A 21,282-nucleotide genomic window follows, 5' to 3' on the forward strand; every position below is an offset into this window, starting at 1 on the left:
CACGACTTCATTTACCCAACACAAGATGGCAGTAAAGATCTAATGGATTCTTTTTCAAACTCAAAGGGGTCATTTAATACATGCCAATAAGGTTGATTCATATTCTAATTATCTGTGATTTGTTCATCATTTGTAGTGTCAGTAAATAATTCATGTCACATACATAGAGATTAATACAGTTTGTCATTTGGAATTACACACTCCCTTTCAAGTTGAAATTAATAAAAGTTAAATAAACAGATAAGTAGATAAACAAGTGCCTCATGCTATTTTCATAATATTAAATATTTTAAATTAAATGCAAATGTAAATGTTGTCTTTAAATATTGACTATAAAATGTAAATATAAATATTGAATATCAATGTAGCATATTAAATATAATTAGGCCTAAGTCTTTAAGTACAAATTGTGCATATAAATTGAAATATCAATTAAATAATAATAAAAGTCTAAATTAATTTTAATCTTCAAAAAAAAACGTAAACTTAAAATCTATAACATTATATCTTAAATGTACATCTTGAATATCAAATTAAAAATCAATGTAATTATTCAATAAATTGTAGATATTACCACTAAATCTTTAACCTGTTGTGTGCAGTGAGGGTTTTGTGTGGTTGTGTGGCGCCTCTGTGCGGTCGGATGTGGAACTGAGAGGGATTCAGCAAATCTTCATCTGAGTTCACAGCCCGCGCGCGTGTGTGTGTTAATGTGTGCCTGTACTAGAGCACCGCAGAGCGGACGCGCCTCCCTCCGCCACAGGGCCACGGAGAGGCCGTACGTCTGGACGCCCCGGCGTCTGCTGCTCGCGCTCGGGGATGGATCAGGGATCCGCCGCGGGCACCGGAGGGACCTTCATTTCCCTGAGCGACAGTGAGCAGAGATGTTACTCCGGGCTGTACGCGCTCTGTCAGCCCGACAGCACTGGCAAACCGGCGGCGGGGAAAGTGGCGGAGCTGTTCCGGGCGTCGCAGCTGCCGGCCGAGACGCTGCACCAGGTGAGTTTACGCGGATTTCACCGCCGCCCCTGAACGCGCTTTTTGGGGACGCCCTGGGGGTCTGCGCGCTCTCGGATGTCAGATATCTGCTGTGTCTGGATGTGTAGTGTGTTGCAGTGTGTTCAGGAAAGAGTGAAGTTGAGGGACCTGCTTGTGCTTCGAGGTCATGTATGTACAGTGAGGGTATCAGATGGCAATACTAGTACTCTAATATGTGTAGGCTTCTATGGATGAATGAGTCCCATATTCATTCTCCAAGACACTTAAATGAGTTTCATAGTATTTCCATGGTACCATATCCAAAAACGCATGGTAGTATTATGGTATTTTTTGGCACTTTAAAGTATATTAGCCTATATAAGGACTGTACTGTAGTATTCATACTAGATTATTATATTCAATAGTGTTGATAGTAAAATATACAGTAGATCATATAATATATACACCTATTTAATGTCTATTTAGTATTCTATAGCATATAAATAGACTGGCACAGTAGTATGTATACTACATAGTGTATTATACTCATTTGATATCTTATTTGTTTTTTGACGGCATTATTAGTACAGTTGATTGAATTATATGGTAACACGATGGTCTATTGAGATATTTTTACCATGGTATTGAATGATTACCATATTTATATACTGTGTGGTACCACACTAAAATGTGTAGTGTTTATACTAGATGCTGGAGTTAGTATACACTCATTTAGTGGTATATTATATTCTTATAGATGCTCATATTCTGGCTTGAGGACTACTATGAATTATCTTGTTGTAATTCAGAGTAATTTCAGTTACATAATAGTAAAAGGCTGAATTTAGGGTCATGTGCTTGTTTTGAAGATGTTTCGCTGGTTTAATCAGTTTAAAAATGCTTCTGAATGTCAATGACCAGTTTTGAGGAGCATTTGAAGCATTGTTCTTTGCAAACATCAGCGTCAGTAGTGAGGATGTTCTGCTGACGTTTGTATTACTAGGCATTTTGTACAGTAGTAAACATTGCGACGTGTTGTGTGTCTTTTGACACGTTATACGAGTCAGGTGAAATGTGTTTACCATGTTTGGCCAGTCTTAGTCTTTGTGGGTGGTGTTCAAATACTGCTTCTCAGTCCAAATGTGTCTGTTGTTGTCACTGAGGATGCTGAATAGCTGTGTGTTTGTATGTGTGTGAAATGGAGATGACAGGAAGGGTGCTACCTCATTCACACACAGATAACATTGGGCTGGACTGGCTCACAGGGCTGCTTGTTATAGACAGGATCCATAATAATTCCTAGTTTCACTTCAGTATCCTTCAAACGTTTTGCATGTTGCACTGGTTTACAGAATAAGTTTATTGAACCAGCAAGAGTTTGACCATATATAGAAACCTATTTTATTTTAGTCTTTGGAAGCTTGTTTCCACCACTGAATAAAAACTAAAAAAGGTAATTGTGACTCTTTTTTTTTTTTTCCCTCACTTATGTTCATGCAGTTGCTAGATATAAAGTCAGAATTGCGAGATATAAAGTCAGAATTGCTAGATATAAAGTCAGAATTGCGAGATATAAAGTCAGAATTGCGAGATATAAAGTCAGAATTGCGAGATATAAAGTCAGAATTGTGAGATATAAAGTCAGAATTGCGAGATATAAAGTCAGAATTGCGAGATATAAAGTCAGAATTGCGAGAGATAAAGTCAGAATTGCGAGATATAAAGTCAGAATTACGAAATATAAAGTCAGAATTGCGAGATATAAAGTCAGAATTGCGAGATATAAAGTCAGAATTGCGAGTTATAAACTTAAAAAGTTAAAAATTAAAAGTTTATATCTTGTAATTTGACTTTATAACATGCAATTGCGACTTTATATCACAAAATTCTGAGAAAAAAAAGTCAGAATTATAAGATAAAAGTCACAATTATCCTTTATTTTTTCATTCTGTGATGGAAACAAGCTTTCATAGTCTGCTGTATGTTCACACTATATGTTACCAAATCTGATTTTTGTGTGTGTGTAAACAAACAGGCTATTATATGAACTGTGTCTCAGCAGGCTTTGGCATGGTACACTGCTGCAGTGTGTCATCTCATTGTGTTCCTGCACAGACAGGAAGTCCAGCTTGTCCTTCTGCTCTGTTTCCTGTCCGTTTGCCCTGGTTTGGCGACCCATACTAACTTCACACACACCCACTGACTTCACACATACCCACGCAAAGATATTTGGGGAAGCTATTAGCAGGAAGTTTCACACACAGACATGCTATGACATAGACATCATCAGTGTAATTTTTAGATGTAATTTTTCTCTTGAACTTTTAGTTGTTGCTCTGCTATTTTGTCAAATGCATATTCTCCCATAAAGACATCGTGAAATCAATTTTGACCCTTTTTTTGTTCACTTTCTTGCCACCTGATGTATAAAGGTTGCGTACACTAAAGGTTTTAGACCAGGTGTTTCAGTTAATTTATTAGTATTGTGTAGGGCCTCCTTTTGCAATCAATACAGCAAAAGGAATGTCTTGGAATGATAGATACAAGTCCTTCACAGTGGCCAGAGGGATTTTGAGCCATTCCTCTTCCAGAACACTGGCCAGGTCACTATGTGATGCTGGTGGAGGAAAAAACGTTTTCTGACTTGCTCCTCCTAAATACCCTAAAGTGGCTCAATAGTATTTAGATTTAGTGACTGTGCAGGCCATGGAAGATGTTCAACTTCACTTTCATGTTCATTGAACCATTTTTTCGCAAGTTTTGCTGTGTGTATTGGTGCATTATCATGCTGGTACACGCGGCACTCCCTTCAGGGTATTATATTTGAACCGTTGGGTGCACATTTACCACTTTTCCACCAAGGCTGGTTCGGAGCCAGAGCCTAGTTTCAAATCAGATGTTGGTCTTTCGACATCCAAAGCACGAGCTCTGAACCAGGAAAAGTGGTTCATAAGTAGCACCAAAACATTGCTGGTCTAGAAGTAAGAATCGCTTGCGTCGGGGGCTTGGGGTGGGGTTACCATGACCAACAAGACACACAGAAACTTCTGACCGCTGTTTTTGAAATGGCAGCTAATCTTTCTAAAAGCAGCTTGATTGTAATCCCTGTCTATACAAATTACGGCGAGCTGCACAAACACATTGGATTCACCGTGTTTGGATACCGATGTCGGTTCACAAAGCCATGAGCATCAATAGTAACGCAACGTCCGCCATTGTTGATGGTGTGTCTGTGTTTGGTGCTGCCACGCTTGGAAGCTGGGAAGACAATGACAGTGACGTAAGACCTGGCTCTTCGGTGGCTCTCTAGCCTGTGGAAAGGCAAAGACATGGGCTAGACATGGGCCATAGGTTCATACTGGTGGAAAAGGGGTAATGGTCCTCCGGAATGGTTCGGTAGTCCTTGGGAGTGAAGCACCCATCAAGCACAGTAGGGAATGCCATATTCATATTGCAGCCCAAACCATCACTGATCCACCATGTGCTTCACTTTGGACAGCAACAGTCCGGGTGTTAAGCCTCTTTGGGGCGTCTCTACACCGTAACTCCCATAGATGTGGGAAAGGCAGTGAAAGTGGACTCATCAGAGAACAATAAGTTTCCCATTGTCCACAGCCCAAGATTTGCACTGTTGGCACCATTGACACTGACATTTGGCATTGTGTTACAATAAAAGTGTTAAAAATTGTTATAATAGTCATTTCATAATTAATCCAAAAGTAAAACATAGGAAAGAACTATAGGCCTATTATGGCACTTTTCCTCTGCATGGTATGGTTCAGTACGGCCAGGCCTGGACTGGTAATCTGGCATACCGGGCAAATGCCCGGTGGGCCGATGCACTTGAGGGCGGGGCCGCTATATGATATGATTTTTTTTTAATAAACATAAAATTGGCCAACGACCGGCCCATAAAGCAGGGTTCATTTTCCATACTGACACTGGGCTGGCCCAATCACATCTCTTAACAGACTCCACCCCGTCCCCTCTGTTTCGCCAGAACATCCGTGGATTAGGAGGATGGAGAAACAAAAGTGCAAGTGCAAGGGGGGTGTGGAGAAGTTGCGGGCAAAAAAAAAAAAAATCCAAAAAATGTAGAGGTTGATGCCTCAACGTGCAAAAATTACAGGCATGTTTAGTGCGGTTACTATAGCTTCAGTTTCCAAACTTACAGTAGGCTACCTGACGTGCAAAAACAGGTGAACATAGAAGAACATGGAGGAGACCTGTAAGGTTGAAGAGCAGCAGGTGTCTGACAGTGAAGCCAATGAGGGACAGAGTAAGCAGGAGAGTATAATAGAAGCGGTAAGCAGGGTAGTTACATGATTAACAGCGTGGGACTCATGATGCGACGACGACGATGATACTTGAATGAATATTATAAGACAACATAATCGTCGTCGTTATTATAAAGTCAGACTGTCACTTATACTGCACTGGTCACTCAGTCAGCTAAAGTCAAATAGCACAGCAAAAGTTATTTTGCACTGTTTTTTGTAGTTAGCAGTGCCCTTGTAGCTATCAGAGTTCACTTTTGCAGTAACGGCCCTTCTCATAGAAAAACCTGAAATGATGCAATTTGATTTTTCAAAAAAAAAAAAAAAAAAAATCTGGTTATTATTATAATGTAATATTACTGATGATGTGTTTATTTCACAACGAGACTATAGGTGTCTATTTATAGCTGTTAGTCGTGATGATGGTCTACTAGATCTCACTTTTCGGCTATAAAAAGTTATGTTTTGTAGCTCTTGTACCCTATTACTCTGGTGTGAACACTTGGTTGTTTATGGCAAGTGAATAACATGAATATCATTTTATTAGGACGTTTTTTGTGAGTAATTTGGTAGTATAGTTTTCTTTTTCATTGTTTTTAATGGGGAGTAATGAGAGGTAAATGTTTGATTCTTAAACAGGGGTTTGTGCTCTTTAAAACAAAGTATATTTGTAATTGTAAATTATAGTTTTTCTGCTGTCTGTTTCATTGAAAATTTAAAAAAAAAAAAATTCTTTATAGAATTATCAGTATTCTACATCCACGTTCTAAGGGTTAGCTTTTATATCATGGAGCACATTGTCCATCTAGAAATCCTACTCTTACTAAGTGTACTTTTAATAACTCTACCAAATAATTGTAATACTCTGGTGGGTGGTGTCCGACCGATTGTGGTGGGCCGGTCTGAGCAAAAATGCCAGGGCCATTTTTTTGTCCCAGTCCAGCCCTGAGTACAGCTATCTTTTGGCACTTTTCCACTGCATGGGATGGCTTGGTTTGGCACGGTATGGCTCGCTTAAGTAGTACCACCTCAGTGGTGGTTCCAGGCGTGCCATACCGATACTAAATGTGACGTGTAAACACTTCAGATCACTGATTGGTCGGAGAGAATCATCACTACCAGCGTCATTAGATTTGAAACATGAGACACCAAACCTGCTAGATTTAAATAGTCAGTAACAGCCACCGCAGTATCATTTGTTTGCACAATGTTTTAAAACGCCTTACGTTACATGACCGTTGCACACAACCTGAAAAAAGAAATGGCTGTATCGTGGTCAGTAGACAAGGTGCAAACTCGTTGGTAGCCGAGGAGCAGTTCCATGGCAGTAGAGGCGGCACAACTATACGATCTGTCTGTAATTTTGAAGCGGTACTAAACTGCAGTGGAAAGGTAAAGTGAGCTGTGCCGTACTGGGCCGAGTCATACCATGCAGTGGAAAAGCGCCATTAGGGAATGGAAATGGCAAATTAGCTAATTAGTTATTCTCTGCTGCCATCTACTGGTTATACTAGTAATTTCTTGTCATTTTCATTTTTAACTCTTACCCTGCCATTGATGGAAATTCCTGGCTTTTCGTGTTTTTGCTATTATATGGTAGGGGGTGCTATTTCACATCTTCTGAAAGAGTACTGAATCACCTGATCAAAATACAGGCGAAGCAGCAGAAACAAGCGGTATAAGCAGATGCATATGTAAAATAACACTTTTATAAACATTAAACGGCATATAAATCCAAACTGCCTAATGTTACTGAATTAAATGTGAACCCAGGATGAGCTATAGGACTGTGAAGCTCTGGGGGTGTGATGTTGATCATCGCTCTGAATCCGATCCGGATGTAGTCTTTGACAAATACTTGATTTTCTCAGCTTTTTGCTCATAATGTTTTGTGAAAAATGCAAAATGCTTTTTTTAATGAAACTTATCCACATTCAAGTGTTGATTAAAAAAAGGAATGCAAGAAGTTTTATGTTGTTGTTGTTTAAAAGCAGAGAGTCTATTCTTTCTTTTGATATATTGCATATTCAGATATTCATACGACAAAATATTCTGGGGGGCCATGAAACTTCTGTGAAAATGATTGAAAACGCTGGCGTTGACTGGCAACTTTTTTCAAAAACACTGATAGGCAAAGAGTTAAAAGTGTTTGATTTCCACCATGGTGACAGAAATAATTCACTAAATCATCTTTGTCGTCTTTTTCACCCCTGATGAGTTTTTATCGCTCTCTTGATACACTACGAAGACTTGATATCCTGGTCACAGATGAGCCAGGGAGACGTGTACCAAGAATTTGTCCTCTTTTGAACTCTGAAATGTCTCACGTTGTTGTGTGGATTGCAATATTTTATGTACAGCTGTGCTATTGCTCTGCTAATTCAACCTTCACATTCTGCTCTTACTGATGGAATGTTCAATCAGTCAAGATTGGCCACAAGGCCTGTTTATTTAGTTTCAAGTATTGAACTTTTTTTTTGTGTGATTTTAGTTTAACAACCCTGCCCCTTCGTGACTCGATAATCCCCAGCATCTCCTCAGACCTTCATTAAAAGTCAGTCAAGTGAAACGATAATGAGATAATTAAATCAATACACAGCTGAGAGAGAGAGAGACATGTATCTAAAGAGGAATAGAGGAGTCATTGTGTGTCTCTGAAGGTCTGTCAGTAAGCTCTTATGAGTCCGCGGGACTCCGTTCTTCTGTCATATCAGCTCAGATCCTGGTGTGAGCGTGTGTTGATCTTTGCTCTGTGATGGAAGAGTGTTTCTCAGTTGTATGAATATGATAATCCCTGGCTCACTGTCAAAACAGGATGTGGTTGATGTGTTGCTTTTCATGAATGACAAAGTTTTTCAATGCTTTAATTACATGGAGTGACACCGTTTACTTTCATTTGTTGGCCACAACGCCTAGCTCAGCTGCAACTAGATATTTGTTTTCTGAAGAACGTAAAACTCTCAAACATGATGTTAGGATCTTCTGGAGTTTCTAGGGTATTGCTTTTATTGTTACAGGTCTTTCCTATGTGGTTGCAAATCTTTCTTTTCTGAATAATTGTGCATGATTTGTAGTAAAATACAACATGAGCAACATGAGCAATAATAACTGGTGCTGATGTTACAGTTGAGCTGATTTTATGCAAATGATCAGCAACACAATTCACAGATTACCATTGGTGGTTCTCACATGATCTTCTGTGAGACTACTATGTGTTGAGCCCAGGAACAGATCCAATAAAATCAGCATCTTTAAGTCCAACTTAGGCCCTGTTTCCACCTGGTGTTAAGATGCATTTTGGTTGAAGTCGACGACACTAAATACAGGTGTAAACAGGGTCTAAAACGTTTTGAGCTTGTCCACTTTCAACCACTTCCAGAGGTAGTCGAAACCACATTTAACCAGATTGCTTTTGCTAACCAGATGAGATTTAAACTTGGTCAGCTGAAGACCCACGTTTGGTTTGAAGATGAAAAACATTCCAAGCAAAATGTCGTAGTATGTTTTTCCCTTGTCTCCAGGCGCATTTATATAAATTGTTTTGTCCATTAGATCGACAGATCTGAAAAAATCCATACATTTACCCATCCATAGACCCTCCCCTCATAGAAATCAAGACAGAAGTAGTTGAAAGTGGACAAAAGTGATTGATTAAAACACCAGGCGTAAACGGGAATGTCTCCCTCGTCTACTTGTGATCCAATTGACCAGTCTTAATACCAGGTGGAAACAGGGCCTTAGTATTTCATAGAAAGCAATTATATGTGAGACAGTTTTTGAACAGTGTTATTTAATGAGACACAGTGCCATTATAGTTTCTATTAATATTCTAAATTCATTTGGTCTGTTTTGGTTATTTTTGCATGCCATCTGTGACAGCTTTTTCTTGTGTTGTCTAGACAAAACTTCTCAAACAGCAAGTACCAAATTGACTTCTCTTCCATGTCTTCTTGCACTTGAATATTTAAATTGTCTAGGCTTAAAACACATGCAAATTATTAACTTTCGTAACAATGCAGCACTGGCCCGATCAGGCAAATGACCGCTCTACCCCAATCCTTAATATCGAACCCTGCCCTGGTTTCATAGAGCATCAGTATGGTCCATCTCTACATCTGTACTTGAGAATGATTTAAGCAGCTAGTTGTGTAAATCTCTGACTGCACAGGTGTCATGTAGATTTAGTGGCTTGCTCACAGCAGAATAAGTCTGTTGTGGGATTTGCACCAGCTTTAAATCTCCATCTGTCTCTTGGAAAAGAGTGTTGTCATGTTAACTGCTTGACTAAAGATGTGTTCACACTTGTAGTTCGATTCTCTCGGTTCTTTTGGTTGGACCAAAAAGAAAATGGTACATTCAATCCTGTTTTGCTTTGCGAACAGAACTTAACAGGCTTGTTTACACCTGGTCACTTCATGTGTTTTTACTGATTGGAAAGCTATCTGATTTGTTAAAACGTTTCCATTTACACTTGGCACATAAATGCACCTGCAAAACAGGTATAAATCCATCTTAAATTCATCTACATGCACATTTTAAAGGTGCCATCGAATGTTTTTTTACAAGATGTAATATAAGTCCAAGGTGTCCCCTGAATGTGTCTGTGAAGTTGCAGCTCAAAATACCCCATAGATTTTTTTTTAATACATTTTTTAACTGCCTATTTTGAGGCATAATTAAATATGCGCCGATTCAGGTTGAGGCCCCTTTAAATCACACGCTCTCCGCCCCCTCCCGAGCTGTCGACTCTATCATTAAACAAAGTTCAAACAGCTAACATAACCCTCAAAATGGATCTTTACAAAGCGTTCGTCATGCATACTGCATGTATGCGTCGGATTACGTGAGTATTGTATTTATTTGGATGTTTACATTTGATTCTGAATGAGTTTTATAGTGCTCCGTGGCTAACGGCTAATGCTACACTGTTGGAGAGATTTATAAAGAATGAAGTTGTGTTTATGAATTATACAGACTGCAAGTGTTTAAAAATGAAAATAGTGACGGCTCTTGTCTCTGTGAATACAGTAAGAAACGATGGTAACTTTAACCACATTTAACAGTACATTAGCAACATGCTAATGAAACATTTAGAAAGACAGTTTACAAATATCACTAAAAATATCATGTTACCATGGATCATGTCAGTTATTATTGCTCCATCTGCCATTTTTCGCTAGGTTAAAACAACCCAATCACTGAGTTTGTCCATTTTCAACCCAACAGCATTTTTTTAGAGTGTACTGCCGAGCTATATGCACTTATTGTATGTACGTATTTTTAGCTTACAAAATGTGTAAAGAAGTCAGGAATTCCTGCATTGCAGAAAAAAGAAAATCTGCTACAACCGAACTATAATGGGAAACGAAACTCCTATGATGAGAAGAACCAGGTACGCTAGAGCATTCTGTCATTTTTAGAGTCGTATCTTGTGACATCACATCCTGTTTTTGGTTTGTTCATATGTCTCTTTGGTCTGTGTTGCATTCACGTTTCAGTTGAACCACACCAGAGTTTGTTTGGAAGTGGACCAAGACCCCCTGAAAAGGTTGGTCTTGGTTTGCATGTCTGGTGCACACTGAGGTTCAGATGGCAGACTTCAAAAATAAACCTTTTAATCAGACCAAACCTGCCAAGTGTGAACACACCCTAAGAGACTTTTTAGATTGTAGGAATAAGGGGTATAGAATTAATTTGTCACTCACCTGGAAACTTTTTGGGACAGTGTAGCAATGGTGTAATTCTAGTAATGGTTTGATATTTTTTAATGTCTGTAAACAGTTGCAGTGTGCTTTCATACTTCATTTCAGCACAGCTTCTGGAATTCCCATAACACAAACACGCACAAAGTTCCTTCCTCAAATGCAGTCATCCGTCTCCGAACCAGACCAACCTGTTCGACAGCTGCTGCAGGTGCAGGCACTGTCATCTGGTTGATTAAATGCTGCTTTCCACAATCCCCTGTGGCATTTATTTATCTTCAAACTTTTTATACTATCAAAACGTTTAAACAAATTCCTTGTGAACTTTCTTGTTTGCAAGCTTTTTTGGACAAAAGAATGAATAAATATATTCAAAAACGTATGTATTCAAATTTAGGGATTGAATTGGAATTTAAAGGCGTTTTCTGTTCAGTTCTGAATGGTGCACAACCCTGGCTGTTGTAAGCCCTGTTGCAGCAGTTTCACACTGAGGATTTATTTAACAGGCTAACATAATAAACATCATTTTGCAGCAGAAATAATAATTTAACGGGCGTGTCATGTGCAGTGATGTCTGTTGCCAGGGGGACACAAACTGTTTTGGCATGTGCACGTTTGTTTTCTGACACTGTGTAATCTCTTCCCAAACCCAGATGGAGGAAACAGACGGTACATGATCTAAGTTTGATCCGGTTGTACAGAAGTGGGTTTTAATGCAGCTTCCCGTCCACATAGATTTATTTAATCAATGGTTGGTCTATAGACGAGACCTCTTAAGTCTGGTTATACTATGGAGGAATTTATTTGGTTAGAAATGCTTTCATAGACTAGATCATTGTAGTTATTATTTTACAATTGTGATGACAAAATTACTTCTATTTCTACTGGGTTTTGCACTTCAATGTGCACTTGAAATTCACTGTAAGTATGTGGTAAAAGCATTTAAGTATCTTTCAGACTAGACAAATTTACCTGAGAAGAAGCTAAATGGCTATAGATATCAAGAAAATGTATTGTGCTATTGAGCTTTAGTTCTCTCTGGTATCTTTTTTCATTTGTATATATGCCACAGTTGTCTTTCTGACATGTTCATATCCTGTCAGAAAGCGAAACGTGCCAGATGAATGTGTTAAAAAAGCAGACACAATCTTTTGTGTCCCTGACCAGAGAGGAACTGCAGTAGGCTGACCTCCTGTATCCCTACATCCCATAAGCCGCCATAAGGAGGGTTGGTCGTTGAGGTTTTTAACCTATTTTATTATCCTTCCCCCATTATGTACATGTATAGAGTAAGATTACCTCTGCTCTGTGTGGATCAGGAGAATGCAGGTCAGGCTTAAGTAATACTGACGGTCAGATGATTAAGCCAAGTTTAAGCCACTACACACACACACACACACACACACTTTCTCTTAAATTCAAGACGAGGAGTTTGGTCACGCTCAGAGCGCGTGAGGTTCTTGTCAAAAGCCATTGTTATTTCCATCAGTCACAGTAACAGCTGACTTCAGCGGCTGAGAGCTCAGAGCTACTCTTCATGAACCCAAAGTATTAAACTGTTTGCTTTACAGACATGCTAACTTAAATTATGATGATTATTGAATCAGATTCATGATTTTAACCTCTTCAGATGATAAACTTAAACCTATCAAAGAGGTTTGAGTCCAGCCTGCCCGCTTTCTCCACCAAAATATGCTCTAATGCTTCATATGTAGCTGAAAATATGATTCAGAGTCTATTTTTTCAAAACTAATCCATGTAATCCCCCATTTCAATAACTTGCGTATGAAAGCAGGCATGCAAGCATATCCCAGAATTCCTTGCATCTAGTCCACATACAATTAGGGATGCATAGGGGCAGAACATCTTCAAAATTTCCTGAAAATTTCCAAAAATCCTGGAAGGTTTCTGGAAATACTGGAAATTTTCCAGAAATGTATCTGGAAATTTTCTGCCCCTTTGCATGCCTACATGCAATATACAATGGGTTAAGATTTACTCATTACTGAAGCATTATTTCTTTCATAGATATGAAGGGAACTTACAATAATATCATGCTTGTATTTTTTTCAGTTTGCAGTGCTTAAAGGGTCAAGAAACCCTAAACAAATGTGTTGCACATCACAGAAGTAATTGTTACACTCTAAAAATGCTGGGTTAAAAACAACCCAAGTTAAGTTGAAAATGGACAAACCCAGCGAATGGGTTGTTGTAGTCATTTTTGTTGTTTAAAAATTACTATATGGCTGGTTTAAAATGAACCCAAAATCAGACACATAATTGCTAGAGGCAACAATAATTATCAAAAGGTTATCATTTGTTAATAAGCAATTTAATAAATGTTTTTTGTTTAATTATTCATTAAACTTATTAATAAATGTTCATTCATTAAACATATTGTTTTCCAACATACTCTGGGTTCAAGTAATACAGTAATTTTTAAACAATAGCTGAGTTAAAAAAAAACTTTCCAGCAGGTTGGGAAAACATTTAACCCAATCCAATAATTTTGTACCATCCGTTAGTTTTAATTGTCGGAGAAAACTAGTTAATTTTAATCTTTTTTTTGCACTATTTTCATGTTCTGGGTTTAAATTTGTCTATGTGTCAACGTCACAAGATGTTTTCTTGCACCATAGTAAATCAATGACTCATTGGTGTCTCATAATTATTCCTGAGACTGCTTGTCCTTATCCTATGAGAAGACTTACGCTGTGGCCTAAATCATATATTGTATATACTGTATAGTATGCGAAAAGAAGTACGCCAAAAGATTAGCATGTCCGAATACATAGTACTCAAATAACAGTAGGCAAAATGTCCCCAGATGATCTACTACTTCTGCCGTGCACATTCAATGGACATTTTACTATCCCATGAGGCCACGGGAGAGGAGTTATGAATGGAAGTGAAGTGACGCAATTGACGCTGGGAGGTCACCTGACAGTAACAACATATCAAATGCATTACGTGCCCATATTTATACTATATAAAGTAAATTCAAATTCAAGTACCTACTCAGACAGATTTTGGATGCAGTGTGAATTTTTCACTACAGCATGCATTGATTTCCTATGACAGTCTCCTCAAACAGTGAGATTGCATATAGTAGACTAGAGAGACATGCATTAATAGAACAAAAATGAGTGTTTGTTTCTGTGTCACATAAGTTCTCTTCAATAGATCCTGAGTCTTTGACACAAACTCTATTCATCCACACTGTGAGTTTACGTCCCTAAAACCGATCATACACCGCATAAAATGCCGCAAAATAAGCCTTAAAGATGCAACGGCGCATTCATAACTTGTTCACAACTTATATTTTCGATTACAGAGTTCAAATGCAAACGGCTGAATGTAGATAATTCATCATAATCATAATTTGTGTCCCAGCTTCCTTTAGCAATGATTACAAATGTGTTTTGGAGACAAATGCCCATCTAAAGCCTGATCTACGGGACTCCTGCGATTGATTAGATGAGAGTACTGCAGACAACATCTTGTTGTTTTAGTCATATTTGGCTAAAGTCAGAGTAATGAGCCATCAGCACTGCAGGAATCGAAGGAGAACACAATCAATAATCACACCTGGTCGAACAGGAACGCTGAGTCAATGTTTGAGAAGCTCTTCAGATAATGTTTGGAAAGGTGGAAGGAACAGCATAGGTGGGGTTATAGTTTCAAAAACAAGTATGACCTTACTTGCATTGACAAATTTTAATGATTTTTTTAGTAGGTATGTTTGTTCAGTTGTGTATGGAAGCTTGTTTCTGCCACAAAATAAAAAAATAAAGAATAATTGCTTTTTATCTAACTTTTTATTTAACAATTCTGACTTTTTTTTCTCAGAGTTCCTAGATATAAAGTCGCAATTGTGAGTTAAATTAAGAATTTTGCGATATAAAGTCGCAATTGCGAGGGATAAAGTCAGTAGTGCGAGATATAAACTCACAATTCTGATTTTTTTTTTCATTTTTTCATTCACGCATTTCTGACTTTATAATTCGCAATTGCGACTATATCTTGCAATTCTGACTTTATAACTCAATTGAGTTTATATCTCGCAATTCTGATTTTATAACTCGCAATTGCGACTTTATATCATGCAAATCTGACTTAACTCGCAGTTGCTAGTTTATATCATGCAATTCCAAGAAAAAAAGTCAGAATTGTGAGATAAAAAGTCACAATTGCCTATTTCATTTTTATTCAGTGGCGGAAACAAGCTTCCATAGTATTGCTGAAGAGTTTTGAAGTGAAACTTTTATTTGAAGAGAAGTTTCTCTTGAGCAGCACAACAGGCTGTTTTTCTTCACACGGGCAACGGCGACTTTTGTTATATTTAACAGCACACAACAATGTGCTGCTATTTAAAGTGCGCAGATCTTTTCCTGTGTTTGTGAAGACGTTTACAATGAATCCCAGAGCTGAACTCTATTGATTATGTCAGTACGGAAGCATGGATTTCAGCAGCGTGGGGTGATAAAACAATCACTCTAATGCTACGGTGTGCTCTTATCTCAGAAGGAAACACTAGTTTATGTCTCATTGTACTGAAGGATAGTGATACGGTGATGATTTAGCCTTAGGTTGAGAGTTTGTATTTAAGTATTCAAAATGACAGGAATTAAAATCGACCCGATTTACCCACTATAATGCATGATTGTGATGTTATTGTGAGTTATTGGTACGTGTTATTTTCCTTTTTTGCAACCGTTTTATTTGCAACCCCTCCCATCCACAACCACCTGATTCCAGTATGAAACGCCCACTTTTTACCATCCAATCAGGATAAACTCAAGTCCTGCCCTACATTTTTAATATTGTGTTTCACTCAGAAATACACTACCATTCAAAGGTTTGGGGTCGGTAAGATTTTTTTTTATGTTTTTGAAAGAAGTCTCTTGTGCTCACCTAGGCTGCATTTGTTTGATCAAAAATACAGTAAAAACAGTGATATTGTGAAATATTTTTACAATTTAAAATTGCAGTTTTCTATTTTTGAATATATTTTAGAAAGTAATTGTGATCAAAGCTGAATTTTCAGCATCATTACTCCAGTCTTTGACATTGGTCACATGATCCTTCAGAAATCATTCTAATATGATGATTTGCTGCTCAAGAAACATTTCTGATTATTATCAGTGTTGAAAACAGTTTAATATTTTTTTGTGGAAACAGGACATCAGAACATTTATTTGAAATAGAAGCTTTTGTAACATTATTAATGTAACTTTTGATCAATTTAATACATTATTGAATTTTTCTTTAAAGAAGCTGTAATGTAGCTCAATTAAGGAAATAAAGTGGTTTTAAAGTGGTTTTGTGTAGTTTTCAGCAGGCCAAGCCGGAAAATCATCTTAAACCGGCTAAGACCAGCAAACCTGGTTTAAACGTGTGTAGCTATAGATGATTTTAACATCTCTGTCTGTCCAAAGTGATTTATGTTATTAATCTGAAGGTCTGTATTTGTAGTTGCACACTTCCTGCAGGACGTGCGGTTTCTTATCTCCGCTCACGGCGGTCATTACAATGCGAGTTTTCAATTACAGAAGCACAGATGATAGTGAAGTTCAGTCTGTTCAGAGTGCAGTTTATCTTCAGCCGGCTATTCTTTCCACTGTAGAGCCAATAATGAGGATTTAGCTATTAACTTTTCATTTTTCTATGATAGCAATTTCACCCATTAAGATAGAACCATGAATTCCACTTCACAATATAATGAAGGCTTTTTAAATATTGAAACTCAACTAAATGTTTTATATACAGTTATGGGGTTTTAAAGTCTCAATGACCCTTCATTAATCACTCTCTCTCTCTCTCTCTCTCTCTCTCTCTTTTTCTCTCGATATCAGGTAACAGAGGTGTGCGGAGCTAAGCGGCTTGGTTACTTTGGCTGCGGGCAGTTCTACGTGGCTCTGAAGCTGATGGCCGCGGCGCAGGCGGGTTTGCCGGTACGTCTGGAGAGCATCGCAGGTGGTAAGTCATCAACCGTGAACAGAGGGAGAAGCAAACACGATCAGGGATTTGGCCTAGCATGCATGGATTTGCTCTAAAGAGGGATAACGCACAGAGGTCACGCTGCGCAGAGAGAGCACCACACGCTGAGCCAAACACACTGAGAATAAGCCTGTGTGTGTAAACTGAACCACAGGACGTTCCCTTAAATGCTTGTGACTACCTCCCCTTATTGTCTCGCCTTCTTGTGTGGCATGACAGTTGCTGACAAATTATTAATTATTCCTGACAACCAAAGTACTATTTGTATATTATACTATTTGTATATTATTCTTACCATCATGCATTTTTTATTATTAATTCATCTTTTTCGGTTCCTCTAGAATTGTTTATGTCTTTTTGGTGTGGAACTCGTCTTGCACCATTTGTGCTACAGATATGAATAATACCTGAAACGGTGCAGCTTTTTGAGAAGAGGTATACTTAAATGACTTCCGTTCACATTGTCGGAAAATAAAATAAAGAAAATATATAAAAAATAGAAAACGAGAGATGAATCAATATAATTTTTTATGAATGATACCAATGCAGTTCCGATAACTGATTAATAATAATAATAATAATAATAATAATAAATATTATTTTTATTATTATTTTATTTTATTTAAATAATTTAATTGTTTTTTTAAATTATTTTACCATTTATTAGGTTAATCATTTATAATGATTGTTGCATAACCATATTAGTTATTTATTCTAAAAAAAACATAAGCATGAACTAATAATAATAATTAATATTATTTTATTCTTATTTTTAATTGTTTAAATTATTGTTTATAATTTATATATTTTTACTATTTATAAAAATAATTATTTATAAAATTATTTGTTGCATATACATAACAATGATTACTTAGAAATCCTTTAAAATTAAAGTTTTTATGCATTATTATATTATACATTTATAAATATTATTTATGTAACTTTTATAATTTGTTTAATTATTATGTGTTTTTTATAGTTAATAATTAATATATATAATAATATTGTAATTAATATATATTATTAATATAAAAAATATAAAATAATAATTAATATTATATATTATTTTTATTTTTATAGAAATAATTATTTATACAATTATTTGTTGTTTTATAATATAAATGATTACATATTTATTTACATTTTTGGTTTAAAATTCTACATGTTGTTCAGATAACAGTAATAATGAGTTGAGTAATAATGCAAATTATTTGTTAAATAATTAATTTATTTTACCTTTTAAACCCCATTGTTTCCTTTCCTGTTGAACACTTTAATAACTCCACAGTGATCGTAGGTTTGCTTGGGCAAGCACTATGAGTTTCTAGTTACAATAATATTATCCAAAATTTTGCCATGTAACTTTTGGGCTTGAGCTCATAAAATAACTCAAATGTAAACACAGCACAGACAAAACATTAATTTCCTTAATTTATTTACTTAAACAATGCAATATTGAGCACTAGGCTAATTCAGAGCTCAGCACAGCTTCAGGCCACCCTGCCGGGCTGAAATGTGGTGAACGGAGCCTGGATTAGACTTTAATCCTGGTACAGACTGTTACTCAGGGACCCGCGGGCCTGCAAGACCCTCACAGCGGAGAGAGGAGCTCAGATGACCTCACACAGCAGGTCCAGCAGCCTCTGATCAGTGAAGATCTCGTCGGCTTATGCACATTCTGTTTACTCCACAAATGATCTGGTCCTTTTACTGTGGAAAGGGAAGGATAAAGACCGAGTTTGTGGACAGGAAAGACAGATTAAACCAGATGACCTCAGAGGAACCTTTGAGAGATGTGACTGGCTAGGTTATGTTTACTTTTTAAAGAAGATTGTCTAGATCATAGGTTTTCAGTTCTAGCTCAAATTTAACGCATCTAAACCAGCTAATCGAGTTCTTGAAAGAGAACACTAGGTCACATGCCCTCATTATGCTGCATGTTTCACTGAGCGAGTTGAATCCAGTTAGAAGTAAAAAATAAAACTAGAAAGTTATTTTGCTGTTTTAGTCCACTGTGCCCAGAAAATAGTGAGCAGCAGGGCTGGAAATTAACAGGGCATAGGGCAAAAATGCACCAAAATAATAATAAAAAAAATGCCCTACAATTTTAGATAAGAGGGCAAAAAAATGTCCCCGAACAATTCAACTAAATCTATTACAGCTGTCGAGATTAAAGAGAAATGTAAAACTGAAAGAAAACTGTAAATTTGTGGCGTTACATTTAGAGCTGTATATGTTGCATCTGATTTTACATGTTTTTTACAGTGTTGAGCATTATACCCAATCAGAAATGTTTCTGTTGAACTTCACCACTGAAAGCACCCATTTTTTGTCATCTCACTGACTGAATTTTTAGCAAATTCTCTCATCGTAAACAATAAAGTACAGATGCAACTTCACACTATGTTGGAAATACTGTGATTACGAGTTTCCGACTTGTAAAAAGCATTTACGGCCTTGTAGAACTCGTAATTACAACTTTTAAACTCTTACCATGTGACCACTATACCATCTGATCCCTGCAAATTCATTTTGCCAATCCAACACATAATTCATAAGTGTGCATGCATGATGTCATCTCATAATTACAGTAATTACAACTTGACATGACATGAAAGCAGCAAAAGTCAACTCCACAGCAACTACATAAATTTATCCACAAACCATTCAGAAACATCCAGTTTCATTCTAAAAGTTGTCTCTCCATCAGTGTCGACTCCGGTTTGAACAATGTAAGGCTGAACACCAACACTGACAATCCTCATTTTGACTGCGTGAGATTCTCCAGCTTTGTTGTTGTTGAGCAACTGAAGCGTGAGTTAAGCTCTGCCCTCTTCTGGAAAGCGCATTTGCATTTAAAGGGACACACACAAAAACGGCGTGTTTTTGCTCACACCCAAATAGGGGCAAATTTGACAAGCTATAATAAATGATCTGTGGGGGATTTTGAACCGAAACTTCACAGACACATTCTGGGACACCAGCAAGTTTTACATCTTGTGAAAAGGGGCATAAAAGGTCCCCTTTAACCACTGTGAAAATAGCATCAGTATGCTGTTCTGAAGGTAGTGTCATTTATCTTTCTCCACAGAACTTCCTCTTCCTGTGTTTGTCGGGATAACGAATGAGCTTGAGATACGTTACGCCAATCACCCTTCAACCAATGAGAGCCAGCCGCACATCCTGGGCTCAGTCTCCGCCCCTCGTCCCCCTGCAGACAGACCTGTACTCAGACACCCTGACACCAGCATGGACAAACAGGTCAGTGACATGCATCAGTAGCTGGGCTTTTGATACTTTACAAGTCATTTTGGAGTTTAAAAGACAGTTGAGCTTCTTTATAAGTGAATCAATTTGCTTCATAGTTAATGAACATTGACACTGTTGTTGAACACTGAACTGACTCGAGCTGAATAATGACACTATTACCTTCCGTAGAGCTGCTTGTAGCTGAATTACGCTTGTTTCATAATTTGATTAACTTTGCCCTATTATTATTCTGAACTGAAGTGAATGTAAATGCAATCTATCCATCATTCCGACTTGAAATGAATAACGACTCAGCTTAAATACATGCATAACATTTAGTGTAAATCCATGAATATTGTCTTCTGAAGAGCTGCTTTATGATTGAATTGAGTTCAATTAAATCAACATTAAACAAACTGAGCTGAATAATGATGCTACTGTCTTTTTAGAGCTGCTTTACAGCTGAAATTGTATTTGTTTCCTAATTGAAGAACTTTGCAACATTAATACTGTTATTGTTAAAACGGTGTGTATTGTATTAAGCACTATAGAAATAAATGTGACTTGACTTTTTATCTATTTAATTATGATTATAATGACTGTATCTCACACTTTAAAGTGTTAGTTCACCCAAAAATGAAAATTATCCCATGATTTACTCACCCTCAAGCCATCCTAGGTGTATCTTCTTTTAGACGAACACAATCGGAGATATATTTAAAAATATCCTGGCTTTTCCAAGTTTTATAATGGTAGTGAATGGGGGGCCCTATTTTGAAACCCCAAAAAAGTGAATCCATCCATCGTAAAAGTAATCCAAACGGCTCCAGGGGGTTAATAAAGGCCTTCTTAAGCGAAGCCCTATTTGTTTAAATTGCTAAGCTTACGATACTCCTACATCCTACGTCATGCATCACATCAGGGGTTACTCTTGTGGCGCAAGTCTACTTGCACAGTATGTGTACGGTCGTCTGCTGGAAGTTAGTTATTTTAGATTATGAACTTGTAAATATGGATATTTTTCTTACAAAAACCCATCGCTTCACTTCGGAAGGCCTTTATTAAAGCCGTTTGGA

General features: G+C 37.3%; 1 protein-coding gene across 2 annotated transcripts in view; it reads left to right on the forward strand.

Annotated features, from left to right (window-relative positions):
• The first annotated feature begins 698 nt into the window (after positions 1-698).
• Positions 699-21,282, forward strand: part of reps2 (RALBP1 associated Eps domain containing 2) — a 54,604-nt gene continuing 34,020 nt past the window's right edge. For both annotated transcript variants that reach the window (XM_067371067.1, XM_067371068.1), the window contains exons 1-3: positions 699-999; positions 16,813-16,936; positions 20,049-20,218. In XM_067371067.1, coding sequence (XP_067227168.1) covers positions 820-999; positions 16,813-16,936; positions 20,049-20,218 — 474 coding nt within the window. In that variant the 5' untranslated portion in view covers positions 699-819. The remainder of the gene's footprint in view (positions 1,000-16,812; positions 16,937-20,048; positions 20,219-21,282) is intronic.

Source organism: Chanodichthys erythropterus, chromosome 20, assembly GCF_024489055.1.
Source record: "Chanodichthys erythropterus isolate Z2021 chromosome 20, ASM2448905v1, whole genome shotgun sequence".
Lineage (NCBI taxonomy): Eukaryota > Metazoa > Chordata > Actinopteri > Cypriniformes > Xenocyprididae > Chanodichthys > Chanodichthys erythropterus.